Source organism: Mesoplodon bidens, assembly GCF_964165515.1.
Source record: "Mesoplodon bidens genome assembly, chromosome: 4".
In the NCBI taxonomy this organism is placed as follows: domain Eukaryota; kingdom Metazoa; phylum Chordata; class Mammalia; order Artiodactyla; family Ziphiidae; genus Mesoplodon; species Mesoplodon bidens.
This window is the reverse complement of record NC_138160.1, coordinates 36,522,847-36,540,249: the sequence shown is the minus strand read 5'-3', so window position 1 is coordinate 36,540,249 and position 17,403 is coordinate 36,522,847. Positions and strand designations below refer to the sequence as shown.

General features: G+C 36.0%; 1 protein-coding gene across 7 annotated transcripts in view; it reads right to left on the bottom strand.

Moving 5' to 3' along the window:
- GHR (growth hormone receptor) overlaps positions 1–17,403 on the bottom strand; it is a 283,050-nt gene that overhangs the window by 3,791 nt on the left and 261,856 nt on the right. For all 7 annotated transcript variants that reach the window (XM_081231817.1, XM_081231816.1, XM_081231813.1 and 4 more), the window contains 3 exons: positions 15,178–15,343; positions 13,067–13,157; positions 6,126–6,195 (listed from right to left, as the gene is read on the bottom strand). In XM_081231817.1, coding sequence (XP_081087943.1) covers positions 6,126–6,195; positions 13,067–13,157; positions 15,178–15,343 — 327 coding nt within the window. The remainder of the gene's footprint in view (positions 1–6,125; positions 6,196–13,066; positions 13,158–15,177; positions 15,344–17,403) is intronic.

Genomic DNA, 17,403 nt, shown 5'->3' with positions numbered 1-17,403 from the left:
GTCGATGGGCATTTAGGTTGTTTCTATGTCTTGGCTATTGTGAATAGTGCTGCTGTGAACATAGGGGTGCATGTATCTTTTTGGATTAGAGTTTTGTCTGGATATATGCCTAGGAGTAGGATTGCTGGATCATATGGTAATTCTATTTTTAGTTTTCTGAGGAACCTCTATATTGTTTTCCATAGAGGCTGTACCAACTTACATTCCAACAGTGTAGGAGTGTTCCCTTTTCTCCACACCCTCTCCAGCATCTGTTATTTGAGAGTTAATGATGGCTATTCTGACTGGTGTGAGGTGGTACTTCATTGTAGTTTTGATTTGCATTTCTCTAGTAATTAGCAATGTTGAGCATCTTTTCATGTGCCTATTGGCCATTTGTATTTCTTCTTTGGAGAAATGTCTATTTAGGTCTTCTGCCCATTTTTGGATTGGGTTGTTTGTTTTTTTGTTGAGTTGTATGAGCTATTTGTATATTTTGGAAATAAAGCCCTTATTGGTCTCATTGTTTGCAAATACTTTCTCCCATTCTGTAGGTTGTCTCTTTGTTTATGGTTTCTTTTGCTGTGCAAAAGCTGGTAAGTTTGATTAGGTCCCATTTGTTTCTTTTTATTTCTATTGCTTTGGGAGACTGACTTAAGAAAACATTGGTATGATTTATGTCAGAGAATGTTTTGCCTATGATCTGTCCTAGGAGTTTTGTGGTGTCATGACTTAAGTCTTTAAGCCACTGTGAGTTTATTTTTATGTATGATGAGAGGGTATGTTCTAACTTCATTGATTTCCATATGGCTGTCCAAATTTCCCAGCACCACTTGTTGAAGACACTGTCTTTTTCCTATTGTATATTCTTGCCTCCTTTGTTGAAGATTGACTATAGGTGTGTGGGTTTATTTCTGGGCTCTCTATTCTGTTTAATTGACCTATATGTCTGTTTTTTGTGCCAATACCCCTGTAGCTTTGTAGTATTGTCTGAAGTCTGGGAGGGTTATGCCTCCTGCTTTGTTCTTTTTCTTCAGGATTGCTTTAGCAATTCTGGGTCTTTATTGGTTCCATATAAATTTTAGGATTATTCTAGTTCTGTGAAAAATGTCATGGGTAATTTGATAGGGACTGCATTAAATCTGTAGTTTGCTTTGGGCTGTATGACCATTTTAACAATGTTAATTCTTCCAATCCATGAGCATGGGATATCTTTCCATTTCTTTGACTCACCTTCAGTTTCCTTTATTAATGTTTTATAGTTCTCAGCATATAAGTCTTTTACCTCCACAGTCAGGTTTATTCTTAAGCATATTTTATATTTTGGGGTGAGATTTTAAATAATATTGTTTGTTTACATTCCCTTTCTGATATTCCGTTGTTAATGTAAAGAAATGCAACTTGTTTCTATATGTTAATCTTGCATCCTGCTACCTTGCTGAATTCGCTTATTATATCTAGTAGTTTTTTTTGTGGATTCTTTAAGGTTTTCTATATAGTATCATGTCATCTGCATATAACGACAATTTTGCCTCTTCCCTTCCAATTTGGATACTTTTTATTTCTTGTCTGATTGCTGTGGCTAGGACTTCCAATACTATGTTAAATAGAACAGGCAAGAGTGGGCATCCTTGTCTTGTTCCAGATTTTAGCGGGAAGCCTTTCAGCTTTTCACCATTGAGTATTATATTGGCTGTGGGTTTGTCATAAATAGCTTTTATTATGTTGAGATATGTTTCCTGTGTACCCACTTTGGTAAGAGTTTTTATCATGAATGGATGTGGAATTTTGTCAAATGCTCTTTCTGCATCTCTTGAGATGATCATGTGGTTTTTGTCTTCTCTTTTGTTTATGTGATGTATCACATTGATTTGTGTATGCTGAACCATGCTTGTGAACTTGGGATGACTCTTGGTCATGGTGTATGATCTTTTTTAAGTGTTGTTGGATTTTGTTTGCTAATATTTTGTTGAGAATTTTTGCGTCTATATTCATCAAAGATATTGGCCTGTAATTTTCTTTTTTGGTGGTGTCTTTGTCTGGTTTTGGTATCAGGGTGATGGTGGCTTCATAGAATGTCTTTGGGAGTGTTCTCTCCTCTTCAATTCTTTGGAAGAGTTTGAGAAGGACTGGTGTGAGTTCTTCTTTGTATGTTTGGTAGAATTTGCCTTTGAAGCCATCTGGTCCTGGACTTTTGTTTGTAGGGAGTTAATTACATATTCTATTTCACCTTTAATGATTGGTCTGTTCAAATTATCTACTTCTTGTTGATTCAATCTTGGTGGGCTGTATGTTTCTAGAAACTTGTCCTTTTCTTCTAGGTTGTTGAATTTGTTGAGATATAATTGGTCATAGCGTTCCCTTGTGGTTTTTGTATTACTGTGGTATCAGTTGTTAAGTCTCCTTTTTCATTTCTTATTTTGTTTATTTGGGTTCTCTCTCTTTTCTTCTTGGTGAGCCTGGCTAGAGGTTTTTCAATCTTGTTTACCCTTTCAAAGAACCAGCTCTTGGTTTTATTGATTTTTTCTATTTTTTATATCACTATTTTATTTATTTCCTCTCTGATCTTGATTATTTCCATCCTTCTGCTGATTTTAGGTTCTGTTTGTTCTTTTTCTACTTCTTTTAACTGGTAGATTAGGTTGTTTATCTGAGACTTTTCTTGTTTTTTTGAGGAAGGCCTGTATCACTATGAACTTCCCTCTAGGAACTGCTTTGGCTGCATCCCATAGATTTTTGTACAGTGGTGTCTTCATGGTAATTTTTCTCAAGGTATTTTTTAATTTACTCTTTGATTTCATTGTTGACTGATTGGTTTTTTAGTAGCATATTGTTTGGTAATCGTTTTTTTAGTAGCATATTGTTTAGTAGTCATTTTCTTTTTCTGTGGTTGATTTCTAGTTTCATGCTGCTGTGGTCAGAAAAGATGCTTGAGATAATTTCTATACTCAAGTTTGTTGAGGTCTGTTTTGTACCCTAGTATATGGTCAATCCTACAGAATGTTCCATGTGCACTTGAAAAGAATGTATAGTCTGTTTTTTTGGATGTAATGTCCTAAAAATATCAATTAGGTCTAACTGTTCTATTGTATCATTTAGGATCTCTGTTGCCTTATTTCCTTTCTAGAAGATCTGTGCACTGATGTGAGTGGGGTGTTAAAGTCTCCTACTATTATTGTATTCCTGTCAAGTTCTCCCTTTATGTCTGTTAGTATTTGTTTTATGTATTTGGGTGCTCCTATATTAGGTGCATATATGTTGATGAGTGTAAAAGTGTCCTTCTTTATTTTTCTTTATGGCCTTTGTTTTAAAGTCTATTCTGTCTGATATGTGTATTGCGATCCCCACTTTGCCATTTCCATTTGCATGAAATATCTTTTTCCATCTCCTCACTTTCAATCTGTGTCCTTTGCTCTAAAGTGGGTCTCTTGTAGGCAGCATATTGTAGGCTCTTGTTTCTTTTGGTCCAATCTTCCTCTCTGTGTCTTTTGATTGGAGCATTTAGTCCATTGACATTAAGGTAGTTATTGATAGATATGTATTTATTGCCATTTTAAGCCTTGCTTTCCTGTTGATTTTTTATTTCTTCTTTGTCCCTTTTTTTCTTTTTGTTTTTCCCTTTTGTGGTTTGATGATTTTCTTTTGTATTGTACTTCTCTTCTTTTTGGTTTTTGTGAGTCTGTTGTATGTTTTTGATTTGTGGTTACCTTGTTTCTCAAGTATGTAAATCCCATCCTATAGCTACTGATACTTGCCTTAGACTGGCAATCATAGGCTCAAACACGTTCTAGGAAATGATAAAAAAAAAAACCCTACACTTTCTTACTCTTCTCCCCCACATTATATGATTTTGATGTCCTCTTTTACATCTTCGTGTTCATCCTTTTGCTGTTCACTGTGGTTATCATAAATTTCACAGAAATTTATTTTGATTTTTTAAAATTCGTGTACTGGCTTATTTAGGTGATTTTCTTTCCAACTGTGATTTTCTCTTTCCTATATATTCTTACTTCTTTTCTATTTACAGAAGACCTTACAATATTTCCTTTAGGATAGGTTTAGTATTGCTGTATTCTTTTAGGTTTTGCTTGTCTAAGAAATTCTTTCTCGCTCCTTCTATTGTAAATAATAATCTTGCTGGGTAGAGTATCCTAGGTTGCAGTTTTTTCCCCTTCAGGACTTTGAATGTATCTTGCCACTTCTTTCTGGCCTGAAGAGTTTCTGTACAGAAATCAGCTGATAGCCTTATGCGGGTTCCCTTGTAATTAACTTTTTCTCTTGCCTTTAGAATCCTCTCTTTAACTTTTGCCATTTTAATTATAATCTTGGTGTAGGTCTGTTTGGTTTTACCTTGTTTGGGACCCTCTGTACTTCCTGTACCTGGATATGTTTCTTTCTTTACGTTTGGGAAGTTTTCAGCTTCCCAAATACATTTTCAATACCCTTTTCTCTTTCTTCCCATTCTGGGGTCTCTATTATGCATAGATTGGCATGCTTTATATTAACCCATAGGTCTCTTATATTGCTTTCATTTTTTTTTCATTTGGCTTTCTGTCTGCTGTCTTGATTAGGTGATTTCCATTATTCTATCTTCCAGGTCATTTACTCATTTTTATGTATTATTCATTCTGCTATTCATTGCCTTTAGTTCAGTTTTCATCTTGGCAAATGAGTTTAAATTTTTTTTTGGTTTCTTTTTATAGTTGCTAGTTCCTTTTTATAGTACTCTGCATTTCTATCAATAGCATTTCTTAATTCCTTCAGTATTTTCATTATCTCCTTTTTGAAATCGGTGTCTATTAGACTGAAGAGGTCTGTTTCATTGTTCTTTCAGGGGAATTCTCGGTTTTTTAACTGGGAGTGGTTCCTCTGCTTCTTCATTTTACCTTATATCTCTCTTATTCTGTGAGTTTAGGAGAAAAAATTATCTACTGTGGTCTTGGAGGGCTTTTATATGTGGGAGTGTCCCTGTGTAGTTTGTGTGGATTTAATATTTTGGTACAAGGGCTGTTTATAGTATTGATGCCTGTCACCTCTTTCCTCAGCATGTGCTGGCCATTTTTCTCTTGATAGGGCGTGTGCAGATGCAGTGGCTGGTGCCTGGTCCTGGCATTCTCTGTGGCAGTAGCAGCTCATGCGCATCCCTGGAGCACAAAATGGGAGGTGGCTCATAGCTACTCCTGGAGTCTGTGAGGGTGGTGGTGGTAGCTCATGACAGCTCTTAAAGCATGGGGGTTGGGGGTGGTGGTGGCTTGTGATCGTTCCTGTAGCTTGTGTAGGCAGTGTCCTGCCATCTGAGAGCACATGCAGGGAGAAAGGCTACAATGGCAGGTCTTGCCTCTCCTCTCGCACACCACCCAAACAATGGTACCTAGCCTCTAAGGTATCCCAGGCTTCCTCTGCGTACATCCTCTGGTGCAGTCGCACCAAACTCCAGCCCCATCAGGCTCTTTCTGCACAGCCCACCACCTGAGTCTTCTCCCTGGGTCTAATCTCTGAAGCCTGAGCTTCAGCACCCAGTCTCTGCCCACACTGGTGGATGTGTGTCTCCGGCCGGGGAGTGCTGAGCGGTGGCACTGACCGTCTGCAGGTCTCTCTCCATTCTAGCTGCTGCAAAACCCGTTCCTGCATTTTCCTCCAAGGCTCTAAAAGTCCCACTCTGTCCTGGCTGATCTCCATGATGGTGAGGGGACTTCCCAGGGTGCAGGAATCTTTCCTCTTTCACAGCTCTCTCTCAAGGGGTGCAGGTCCCTTCCCAATTCCTTTCTTTTCTTTTTTCTTTTGTCCTACCTGGTTACATAGAAATTTTCTTGCCCTTTTAGAGGTCCAACGTCTTCTGCCAGCATTCAGTAGATATTCTGTGAGAATTGTTCCACATGTAGATGTGTTTTTGATGTATTTGTGTGAGGCAGTGAGCTTCACATTCTACTACTCTGCCATCTTGATCCACTAGTCAAGAACTTTTAAATACGTAAGACATTCTCATAATTTTGAGTTGTATTATTTAAAAACTTTTTTTCCAGAAGGAATACAAAAAATAAAATGTAATACATATAGCTTACAAAAGGTCTCAACATAAGACATTATTTATTGTTCAGGTATCATTTCATTAGTGTTATGTATAATTTAGATAATTTATTAATTACCTTGAGGAGATCTGGATCAATTCCTTTTATCTTTGGAACCGGAACTGGGGGTAGAATCAACATCTTAATCCTTGAAAACAAAATTTTGTTTTGATGTCAGTTATACATTCAAAATGTTGACAGTATTATTACTAATATAAAGTAACAAAATTTGGAATAAGTATAATCTGAGAAAGGAGGAAAGCATTAAGCAGTAAATGACAAGGCAAAACTATAGAATAAAAAAAAAAACAACAAAAAACCCTCATCTGAAACCAATTTAAGTAAAATGCAGTTTTCTTATAACTTTTCTTTCATAATGTCTTTTATTGATAGACAGTCTTAGTATTGGAAGTTAGAAATTTAATTCCATCTGACGCCAATTTCCATGTCAGTTATAAGGGAGGTAATTTTAATATACATCTCGTCTATAATTTGTAGAGGAAGGGAAGGGGAGGAGAAAGAGCCAATCCATGTGGAGCCAACATTATCTGTACCCTTAAAAAAGAGTGGGTTGGTATAAGTTGATACCACAAATCCACATGAATTATAAGATTATCCAAGGCAATCTCATTAACCAGGGTGTTATTGCACAGTTCATTTCAGTTAGGACAGACTAAATTTGAACTATCTCTAATCAATCAGTATGGATTTGTATACACAAGTCTATGGTGCACTTAAAATTTCTGTTCCAAATATTTAAGTTACTTTTTGACCATAATTCATTTCAATATCTATCCTGCTTGTCTTGTGCCTGATTGTATCCCCAGCACTTAGAACAATTCCTGGAACAGAGAAGGTGCTCAATAAACCATTTCTTGAATAACTTTAAGTAAATCATTTATCTATTTCATTAATGGTGTAACTAGAGTTTTTTTTTTTAAAGTCAACATTGTGGCTGTGGAATAAAGCTCAGATATTACTATAAAACACTGATGAAAGAAATCAAAGATGACACAAACAGATGGAGAGATATACCATGCTCCTGGATTGGAAGAATCAATACTATGAAAATGACTATACTACCCAAAGCAATCTACAGGTTCAGTGAAATCTGTCAAATTACCAATGGCATTTTTCACAGAATTAGAACAAAAAATTATACAATTTGTGTGGAAGCACAAAAGACCCTGACTAGCCAAGGCAATATTGAGAACGAAAAACAGAGCTGGAGGAATCAGACTCCCTGACTTCAGACTATATTACAAAGCTACAGTAATCAAGACAGTATGGTACTGGCACAAAAACAGAAATATAGATCAATGGTACAGGATAGAAAGCCCAGAGATAAACCCATGCACCTATGGTCACCTAATCTATGACAAAGGAGGCAAGAATATACAATGGAGACAAGACAGCCTCTTCAATAAATGGTGCTGGGAAAACTGGACAACTACATGTAAAAAAAAAAGAGTGAAATAAGAACACTCCCTAACACCATACACAAAAATAAACTCAAAGTGGATTAAAGACCTAAATGTAAGACCTGACACTATAAATCCCTTAGAGGAAAACACAGGCAGAACACTCTTTGACATAAATCACAGCAAGATCTTTTATGACCCACCTTCTAGGGTAATGAAAATAAAAACAAAAATAAACAAATGGGACCTAATGAAACTTCAAAGCTTTTGCACAGCAAAAGAAACCATAAACAAGACAAAAAGACAACCCACAGAATGGGAGAAAATATTTGCAAATGAAGCAATGGACAAAGGATTAATCTCCAAAATATACAAACAGCTCATGCAGCTCAATATCAAAAAGACAGACAACCCTATCAAAAAATGGGCAGAAGACCTGAACAGACATTTCAGCAAAGAAGACATACAGATGGCCAAGAGGCACATGAAAAGATTCTCAACATCACTAATTATTAGAGAAATGCAAATCAAAACTAAAATGAGGTATCACCTCACACCAGTCAGAATGGCCATCATCACATATCTACAAACAATAAATGCTGGAGAGGGTGTGGAGAAAATGGGAACCCTCTTGCACTGTTGGTGGGAATGTAAATTGGTACAGCCACTATGGAGAACAGCATGGAGGTTCCTTAAAAAACTAAAAATAGAACAACCATATGCCCCAGCAATCCCACTACTGGGCATATACCCTGAGAAAACCATAATTCAAAAAAATTCGTGTACCACAATGTTCATTGCAGCACTATTTACAATAGCCAGGACATGGAAACAACCTAAATGTCCAATGACAGACAAATAGATAAAGAAGATGTGGTACATATATAGAATATTACTCAGCCATAAAAGTGAACAAAATTGGATCATTTGTAGAGATGTGGATGGACCTAGAGTCTGTCATACAGAGTGAAGTAAGCCAGAAAGAGAAAAACAAATATTGTATATTAATGCATATATGTGGAATCTAGAAAAATGGTACAGATGAACCTATCTGCAGGGCAGGAATAGAAAGGCAGATGTGGAGAATGGACGTGTGGACACAGTGGGGAAGGGGAGGGTGGGATGAACTGGGAGATTAGGTTTGACATAAATACACTACCATGTGTAAAATAGATAGCTAGTGGGAACCTGCTGTATAGCACAGGGAGCTCAGCTCGGTGCTCTGTGATAACCTAGATGGGTGGAATGGGGGGGAGGGAGGTCCAAGAGGGAGGGGATATATATATACATATAGCTGATTCACTTCACTGTACAGGAGAAACTAACAACATTGTAAAGCAATTATACTCCAATTAAAAGAAAAAAGGAAAAAAAAATAACATTGTGGCTCTGGAATAAAGCTCAGAGATTATCCATTCCAATCTGATTTTTGGGTATCAGCTGATATTCTACTTAGTGTGAATGAACGTTTTTTTGAATGTTTCCACCACCTTTTTACATAATCCAAGGAATAAGCCAAATTCCATAAGTTGTGTTTGAGTAGACACCACTAGGTTTACTCTGTGGGACGGTGTTGAATTGTTACTGATGAAGAGAAGTTATAGAAAAAATTCATGTTATTAATAACTGCTACCATTTTTGAATGCTTATAAACCACTGTGAGATGTATCTTGCACTAAACTCTGGGTCGGCAAATTACGGACTACAGGCCAAATGTGGTCTGCCCTCTGTTTTTGTAAATAAAGCTTTATTGGAACATGGTCATGTTCATTTTACATATTATCTATGTAAAATAGTTTGCATATCATCTATGGCTGCTTTCATGCCACAGTGGCAGAGCTGAGTAGTGGTGACAGAGATTGCATAGCCCAGAAAGCCTAGAAATTTACTGTTTGGTCATTTTTAAAACAACTTTGTCAACCCTTGCACTAAACATTTCATTCAATCCTTACCACTACCAGGGAGGCAGAAGACATTATCTGTGGAAAGATTTAGATATTTAAGGAACATGTTCAAATCACACACTAATACTTGGCTCAGCTGGTGCTCAAATCCAAAGCAGCTGACTCCAAAACCTGGGCCCTTTGCCTTCTGTTGCACTGATGGGTTAACTTGGTTCTGCATCTCTAAATGAATAGTTCACAGGTTCAAACACACAGAAAAATGCAACAAAATGCCAGTTACAGGAGGCAAAGTTTTCTAAATGTCTAATGCTTTACTTTGTATGGGGTGCCCCTTTTTTTTTTTTTTTTTGAAGAGGATGATGCATTTAGGTACTTGTTGATAGCTTTCTAGGAGTTGTGGTTGACTTTAGGCCAGGGTGGCAGACCCTGCAGCTTGGAGGACCCAAGCCAGTCATGCAACTGAATATAGCGGGCCTGGTACAAAGTCATAGGGAGGGATGGGAATGGTGACAGAGAACATATGCCCTTTGCAAATGGGATGGTTGTTGGTCCTCTGCTTCAGCACATGTTGCCATGCAGGAATATCAACCCAGTTTCACTAGATCTCTGTTTTTAAAGATAATCCGGTAATCTGGATTTTTGTGTGAAAATTCCCTGTTTTATAAACACTTTGCAGGAAAACCTTTACTCCAAAATCAAAAGAACATAAAACAACAAAACATGGATCTGCAGGCTGAATTTGGCTTTCAGGTTGCCAGTTTGTCACTTCTGTTTTATGTTGATTCAGTTATTTCTTCCTGGATTAGCCATAGCTTGAAGGCTGGAAGAGGTCATATGGTGGGAGCCACAGAGTATAGAATAAAGATAAACTGGCATGAAACTACGTTTCTGATTTTTCTATCATTTTATTCAAATCCAAATTACTCTATAAATTTTGCTAGAGTTGACTCTTAATGATCTGGACTAAGAAAGGGAGCAGTGGCTTGGTGTGTGAACTAACAAAACCTCAAGCAAAGACAAAGTGCACCTGAAGTCCTTTACAGTCCTGAAGTTCTGGGGTAAACTGGCATAGCACCTCATTCTTTGAGTTTCATTTTAATTGTTCTTTACACACTTGCTGTCAGCTATTTTCTACCATTTCCTACTTTCATTAGAACATGGAAATTTAGACAATGATAAGGGTTTTTATGGGTACATGAGAAAAGAAAGGTTAATTGTTTTCCATGGAAAACTTAATTTAGAACAGGAAATTTGGCAGTGCAAATTTCCAAAATTTTTCCCAATGTGGTGATTTTGACCAAGTGTCATAGTTAACAACTTCATTATTCATAGAAAACACTCTTTTAGACAAAGGTTAATATATTTCCTTTGAAATTCTATTTGTTTGGAGGATTATTTTTTCTTCCAAATATTGTTAACTAATGTAATTTTAAGCAACATAACAAATTTGCTTGGTCTTCATGATGACTCGAAATTGACAACTAATGTTAAAAGTAAATTCCATTATGTACATAGTGGGTTTATCTACTGCAGGTACACATAAATTAGCCCATCGCCTAATTGTACAGATCAGTGAATTCAAATTAATCATCAGAATAATTTGACTCCTTTGCTGTTGGCATTGCTTAAATATATAAAGTACTTAAAAACCTAAATACTTATTTACTAACTCCCCCCCCAATTGAAAAGTGTGTTATCCTGCTTTATAATACTTGTGTCTAAGATAGTAATGTTGCTAGAAAGTTAGATGATAGAAAATAAAATTCTACAGAGTGAATTTTGTTTTCTTCTAAGCTTACATTATAAAATTGGAGATGAAACTACTAAAATAACCCTTCCTACATTCACTTGGAGACTTTTAGCATGCTTGACACTCTGGAACTCTAGAATTCTGAGAATCCTTCTCTCTACTGAAATTCTATTTTGATGTTTACAAATGCTATACAGCTTCAAAATATAAATTAAAAAGCTTTTACAATATATTCACATAGATCCTACTTTGATTTGTAGATGTGTCTTGGCTTCACCTGAAGACTTGTCTTTAGTTCTAAGTAGAGTAACCGTCTTGGTTTGCCTGGACACAGGACTTTCAGTGCTAAAACCAGGAAAGTCCCAGGCAAACAGAGTGTTAGCTACCCTAATTCTAGGAGAAGGGGCAAGATTAACCCATGGGACTTAAAGAATATTCTAAACTACCATATGACTCAGCAATCCCACTACTGGGCATATATCCTGAGAAAACCATAATTCAAAAAGAGTCATGTTCCACAATGTTCATTGCAGCTCTATTTACAATAGCCAGGACATGGAAGCAACCTAAGTGTCCACCGACAGATGAATGGATAAAGAAGATGTGGCACATATATACAATAGAATATTACTCAGCCATAAAAAGACATGAAATTGAGTTATTTGTAGTGAGGTGGATGGGCCTAGAGACTGTCCTACAGAGTGAAGTAAGTCAGAAAGAGAAAAACAAATACCATATGCTAACACATATCTATGGAATCTAAAAAAAAAAAATGTTCTGAAGAACCTAGGGGCAGGACAGGAATAAAGATGTAGATGTAGGGAATGGACTTGAGGACACGGGGAGGGGGAAGGGTAAGCTGGGACCAAGTGAGGGAGTGGCATGGACATATATACACTACCAAATGTAAAATAGACAGCTAGTGGGAAGCAGTCGCATAGCACAGGGAGATCAGCTTGGTGCTTTGTGACCCCCTAGAGGGGTGGGATAGGGAGGGTGGGAGGGAGACACAAGAGGGAGGAGATAAGGGGATATACATATGTATATAGCTGATTCAATTTGTTATAAAGCAGAAACTAACACACCATTTTAAAGCAAGTATACTCTGATAAAGATGTTAAAAAAAAAAAAGAGAATATTCTAAATGTAAGAAAACTGGTAGCCGGTACCAGTAACTTTTCCTATGTTTTGTATTAAAAGTTCCTGTAGTCTGTACTGAGTTTCTTTCAAGAATGAAAATAGAATAATTAGTCTTTACAGCTTAAGGGAAATTTAAAGGTCATATAATCCAACACCGTCAAACTACCCATGAGAACATGGAGGCCTTGATGGATTAAGGGACTCAAATGAGATTAAACAGCAGTGGCAGAATAATAACTGGAACCTGCCTTTTGACTGCAAGAGAATGCAGAACAGAATCTCTTCAGGCTTAGAATTTTATCCGTGTTGACAAAAGCAGATGAAATACCAAATCATAACTATCCAAGCAATTTCAATAAAACCCAAACTTACTTAAAATCGTCATCATATGAAGTCAAAAAAGGTTTTATTTGATTGAATTATCTAGGTGGTTTTAGTTTACCACTTAAATTTCCTCTTACATCAGGACTGTGTTAGACTCAGCCAAAGCCTCACTGCTGCCTACGGTCCTGGAATAAATGAGCCAATTTTTTCAGACCTTTGATGAGGTACATATCACAAGGTGTATAGTCACTAGCCTCAGCCTCTTAATGTCCTATGCAACTTTCCAGATAGAACTGAGACCTGTGATGTCTCTGTGATGAACACAACAAAGTGGTAAATGTATAACTAGAGATAACGTTTCACTGGGTTGAAATATTTCACTCATGATTCACAAAAGAAAACATCAAACAATAAATGGAAACACGTATGTTTGCTAAATAACTGGCAAAAACATATCAAAGTATGTTATATCACACTTACCTTTGTTGTTTAGAAAATATGAATAAAAATAATGTCACCATTAGTCCAAATATTCCAAAGATAATAAATAAGAACCATGGAAACTGGAAATCTGAAAAACATGAGAACAACATCTCACTCACAGAATTATGAATAGTTGAAGTTTACATTTCACTCTCCTGTTCCACATAAAAAAATTTCCTAATTTGTATTCATCTAGTAGAGTCAGTGATTTCATTTGTTAACCACTGAAATAGAGTGCAATGACTTAGTATTTTCTGTTCCAAGAACACCTCTATCCACTTCTTCAGATCCTTTCATGTACCAAAAAAAGAAAATCAAAGTAAAGAAACAGCATACAGTTTAAGCACAATCCATGTTTATACAAACAAATTGCTTTAAGCACCTTATGTATTCAGGGTATGTCATTCAAATGCTTCAGCTCTAGGAAAAATTGATGCTTGTTAATATACTACTTTTCCTAAATAATGTCCACTTGGTTCTTTTTTTTTTTTTTTCAAGTGTGGTGATATTTTTTATCCTCCAGATTGAGGATCCATCAAAAAGATGGGGGCAGAGTTTTACTTTTGATTCATTACTGAAACTTTTTAGACATGCAGGGCATACATTTTCTGCTTAAAAAAATATTGTTTGACAGAAGAAAATCAGTACTAGGACTCCCACCTTTAGATTTTAGTATAATTTGTAGCAAATTTGTGGGAGTCTGTAAAACTTCTATTTCATTTCTCAAGAACAAGTGCCACAGTGGCAGAGGTTGACTGCTTTTAAGGTGGAATTTACCTTAATGTTGCTTTATTAAAAGTAGGCTTTTATGCTGTAATATTTTATTTATTTTCTTATTCAGTTATTAAAAGCCCCAAGGGAGATGTTATGCATATTATAAAGAATTAGTGGGGGAGAGAATATCGTTTTTTTTGTATCTTGTGGTACCTATAATTTTATATCAATGATATACTCAGGAACATAATATAAAGCGAGAGTTTAATTTTTTTCTTTTTTAACAGAGAAGAAAAGCTTGTTTAAAAAATGTTTTTGTTAAGGAATTAAATGCCATCACAATAAGCTTAAAGGGCATGTGGCAAATGTGCTTTTAACCTGAATTTCATTGTATCAAGTATTATTTGAAACAACAAGCCTGTTGAGTAGAGCTTAGAAAAGATGGTGCCATAGACATTTTCATTTGTGTTATACAGTATCACAGATTCTACCTGTACTATAGACATTCTCATTTGTGTTATATGGTATCACGATTCTACCTGTACTGTAAGTGCAGAAATATAAATTTAATTTCTCTGTAGCTTGTGATTGTTTCGTTAACAAACCTCAGACCCTCATGTGGCACTGTAAACTTTCTGTTTTTAATGGGGATGAGTTACAGCCAATTCCCATTTGGGAGTGATAATACTTTATACACTTACTATTCATTGTTAAGCAGCCTTCTTTATTCCTGTATCCAAAAATTTTAATGCTTTTATTCTGAATTCATAGGTCTCATTTCTTTAAACTATATGTTTATATTTCTTTTATATAGGATCTTCAAATACTCCCTGTCACTCTTGAGCATATCTAGCACACGATTTATTAAGCCTTCCTCCAGGTAAAAGCCACACCCAAACTTTCTAAAACCAATAAACACCTGCCATTGACTACTTATGCTGACTCAATATTAGGAGTTCTCTAAGATGCCACATAGATAACCATCCATCCAGATTCAGAATTTCTTCACTGTGTATATGAAAAACATTTTTTTCTGATTATAAGTGCAAAACAAACTCATAGAAAATACTAGAAATATAGAAACAAGGAAATAAAGAAATGAAGAAAAGAATCACCTGAAATTCTTTTATCCAGAGATTCCCCACCCCCTTCATCAATAGCGTGGTGTATCTTCTGCTCTTTAACTTGCACCTACCCCATGACTTTTCCTGAAAAATTCAAAAATGAAATCCTCCTTCCTCTTTTGTAATGGAGAGTACCTGTTACAGGCAGTGAACTCAAGGTCCCTCATCCTGACAATTGATGCTAATGTATCTTGATCTGAACAACACCCTAAAAATCCCTGTATGTTGACAGAAACCATGTTGGCTTCCATCTTAATCTCTTAGGTTTACCTTCTTCACATGCAAATGGTCTCATCTGAGGAAGTGTTACAAAGAGCACCTCACTGAACTCGCCATATTTTTCAGAGTTTCGTTGTCTGGATCTCACACGCACTTCATACTCTTTATCCAGTCTCAATGAGTACACTGGAACTGATGTTGACAAAACAGGGTCCATCTTTCAAGACAAAATATAAAACTTACTGGTTAGAGAGTCAACAACTCAATGCAATAAGTTCTATGAGGTGTTTCTACATTTGTATTCAAAATGAATTTCTGTAAAGTAGGCAATGTTTTAAAATGCCCTGGTGGAGTTTGCTATTTAGAGAAAGATCAAGGCAAATAACTTAGTAACACAACATTGTAAATTAACTATACTTCAATTAAAAAATGGTAAAAAAAAAAGAATCATTTTGTTAAATGGGTAGTGGTCTTCAAATTTATTTTGGTATAAACACAAAGATATGATAGACTTGTTTAAAGAAATGTAGCTATATCTTTGCATTAGGCTGTCAGATATTCTACTAAGATCAAAGCATAATAGAATTATAGTGAATGGCAGAATTATAAAGATTACAGATACACTGCCTACCCTTTGGGATATTACATTCTTATGTAAAGACATAAGAACTGAAAGAAACAAACATATTTCCTATATCTATATCTGTTCTTTGGAAATCCTGGGTAGTCATTCATATGATCACAGAATTGGAAATTGTCCTAGAAAAATCATAGTTGTCTTAATTAAACTTTCAAACAATTCTATCAGCTTGCTCTAGAAGGCTTAAAGCCACCTCAAAATGGTTTGCTATTTAAAATTTGTGAAGAAAAGTCACTGGAGGCCTTTGGTAACAACCAACAGGATTCCACAACCCTGAAGGCCAGGATGTTCCTTTACCTTCCCAGGGAAGGGTAGGTGAGGCTATTAGACCTTTAAGACATGTTGCTATCAAAGAGGTTAGACACAACTAATGATGGTGTTTTCCTCCAAGTCAAATATTCAAAGCAGGTATCCAATATGTGCTTTTCTTGTGTTTTTGGGTAGAACATCTTGTTCCTGTTTATAGAAAATTAGGAACATTCTCTTCTTCAACAGCATGGGTTTTTCACATAAATAAGATTCTCATAATTTGTTTTATTAAGTCAGAGCCTGGGCCTTCAGCTTCTAAAACAAATTTCCCTTCACCTCAGTTAGTTTCTACTCACAAAGTACCTCTTTTTTTCTCCTATGTACACAGAGTGGTTAGTTTGCATCTTTTATAGATGCTTAATATATGGAATATTTGTATACCTAAAATGCTTCTGAATATTAAATTCACCTTATTATTTTTCTTAAACTATTTTAAAAAGCCTATGTTTCCATTCTTGAAGCCCTCATTTCTCTGTCACTGTCACCAGTACTATTTCTTTACAGATTTCATTAATAACAAAAGCAAAAAAGGACCCTCGGCCATTCGACCCATAGCCCCCTCTCCATCTTCCCTCACCCTTCCACACCAGCCACACCAAACTCAAATTGGCTCACAGGGCTCCTAATACCCACCCTGCTCCCTGCTACCTTCCTATGAGGGAAAGCCTATTCTTGGCTAATTCTCAGTGCAAGTACTGCTGATATTCTAAGAAGCCTCTTCTGGCAATTATCCCTACTCCATCCTGCCAGGTAGTACACATATTACTTCTTTTAATTCATTGCTCTAATTTCTATATTATACTGCAAATTCCCTGGGGGCAAACGATGCCTTCATTTTCTTTACATTTCCAAAGCCCAGCACAATACCAGGTATATAGTGGGTACTCAAGAGATGGCCAACACAATTGTGGATAATTCGACGCCACCCATTAAATCTTAAAAAAAAACAACAAATTCTTAACTTGGTTTAGCAGGTAAGTAGTTGTAAGCAACTACATGGTCATTAGAACTACTTTTATATTCAAAATGTGTTTAATAAATTAAAAATGGGCATAGTAATACCAAATTCAATATTGTCAAATGTAACATGAATTCCTAATAGAAGCAACAAAAATTAGCCTTTTCCTCCTTGACTTACAACCCTCTCTTCTTTTTATGCTTATGCCTCTTGTTCTCATAACCAAGTAGAATGTAAGTCCTTCAAGAGAGGTTAATTCTTATAGATGGGCCCTTGATACTCATGACAATTCTGAGATACCTTGCAAATTACCAAACTTATAAATATCATGAATTTGTAACTTCATTTATAAAGGTAAGTAAAGTAAAGG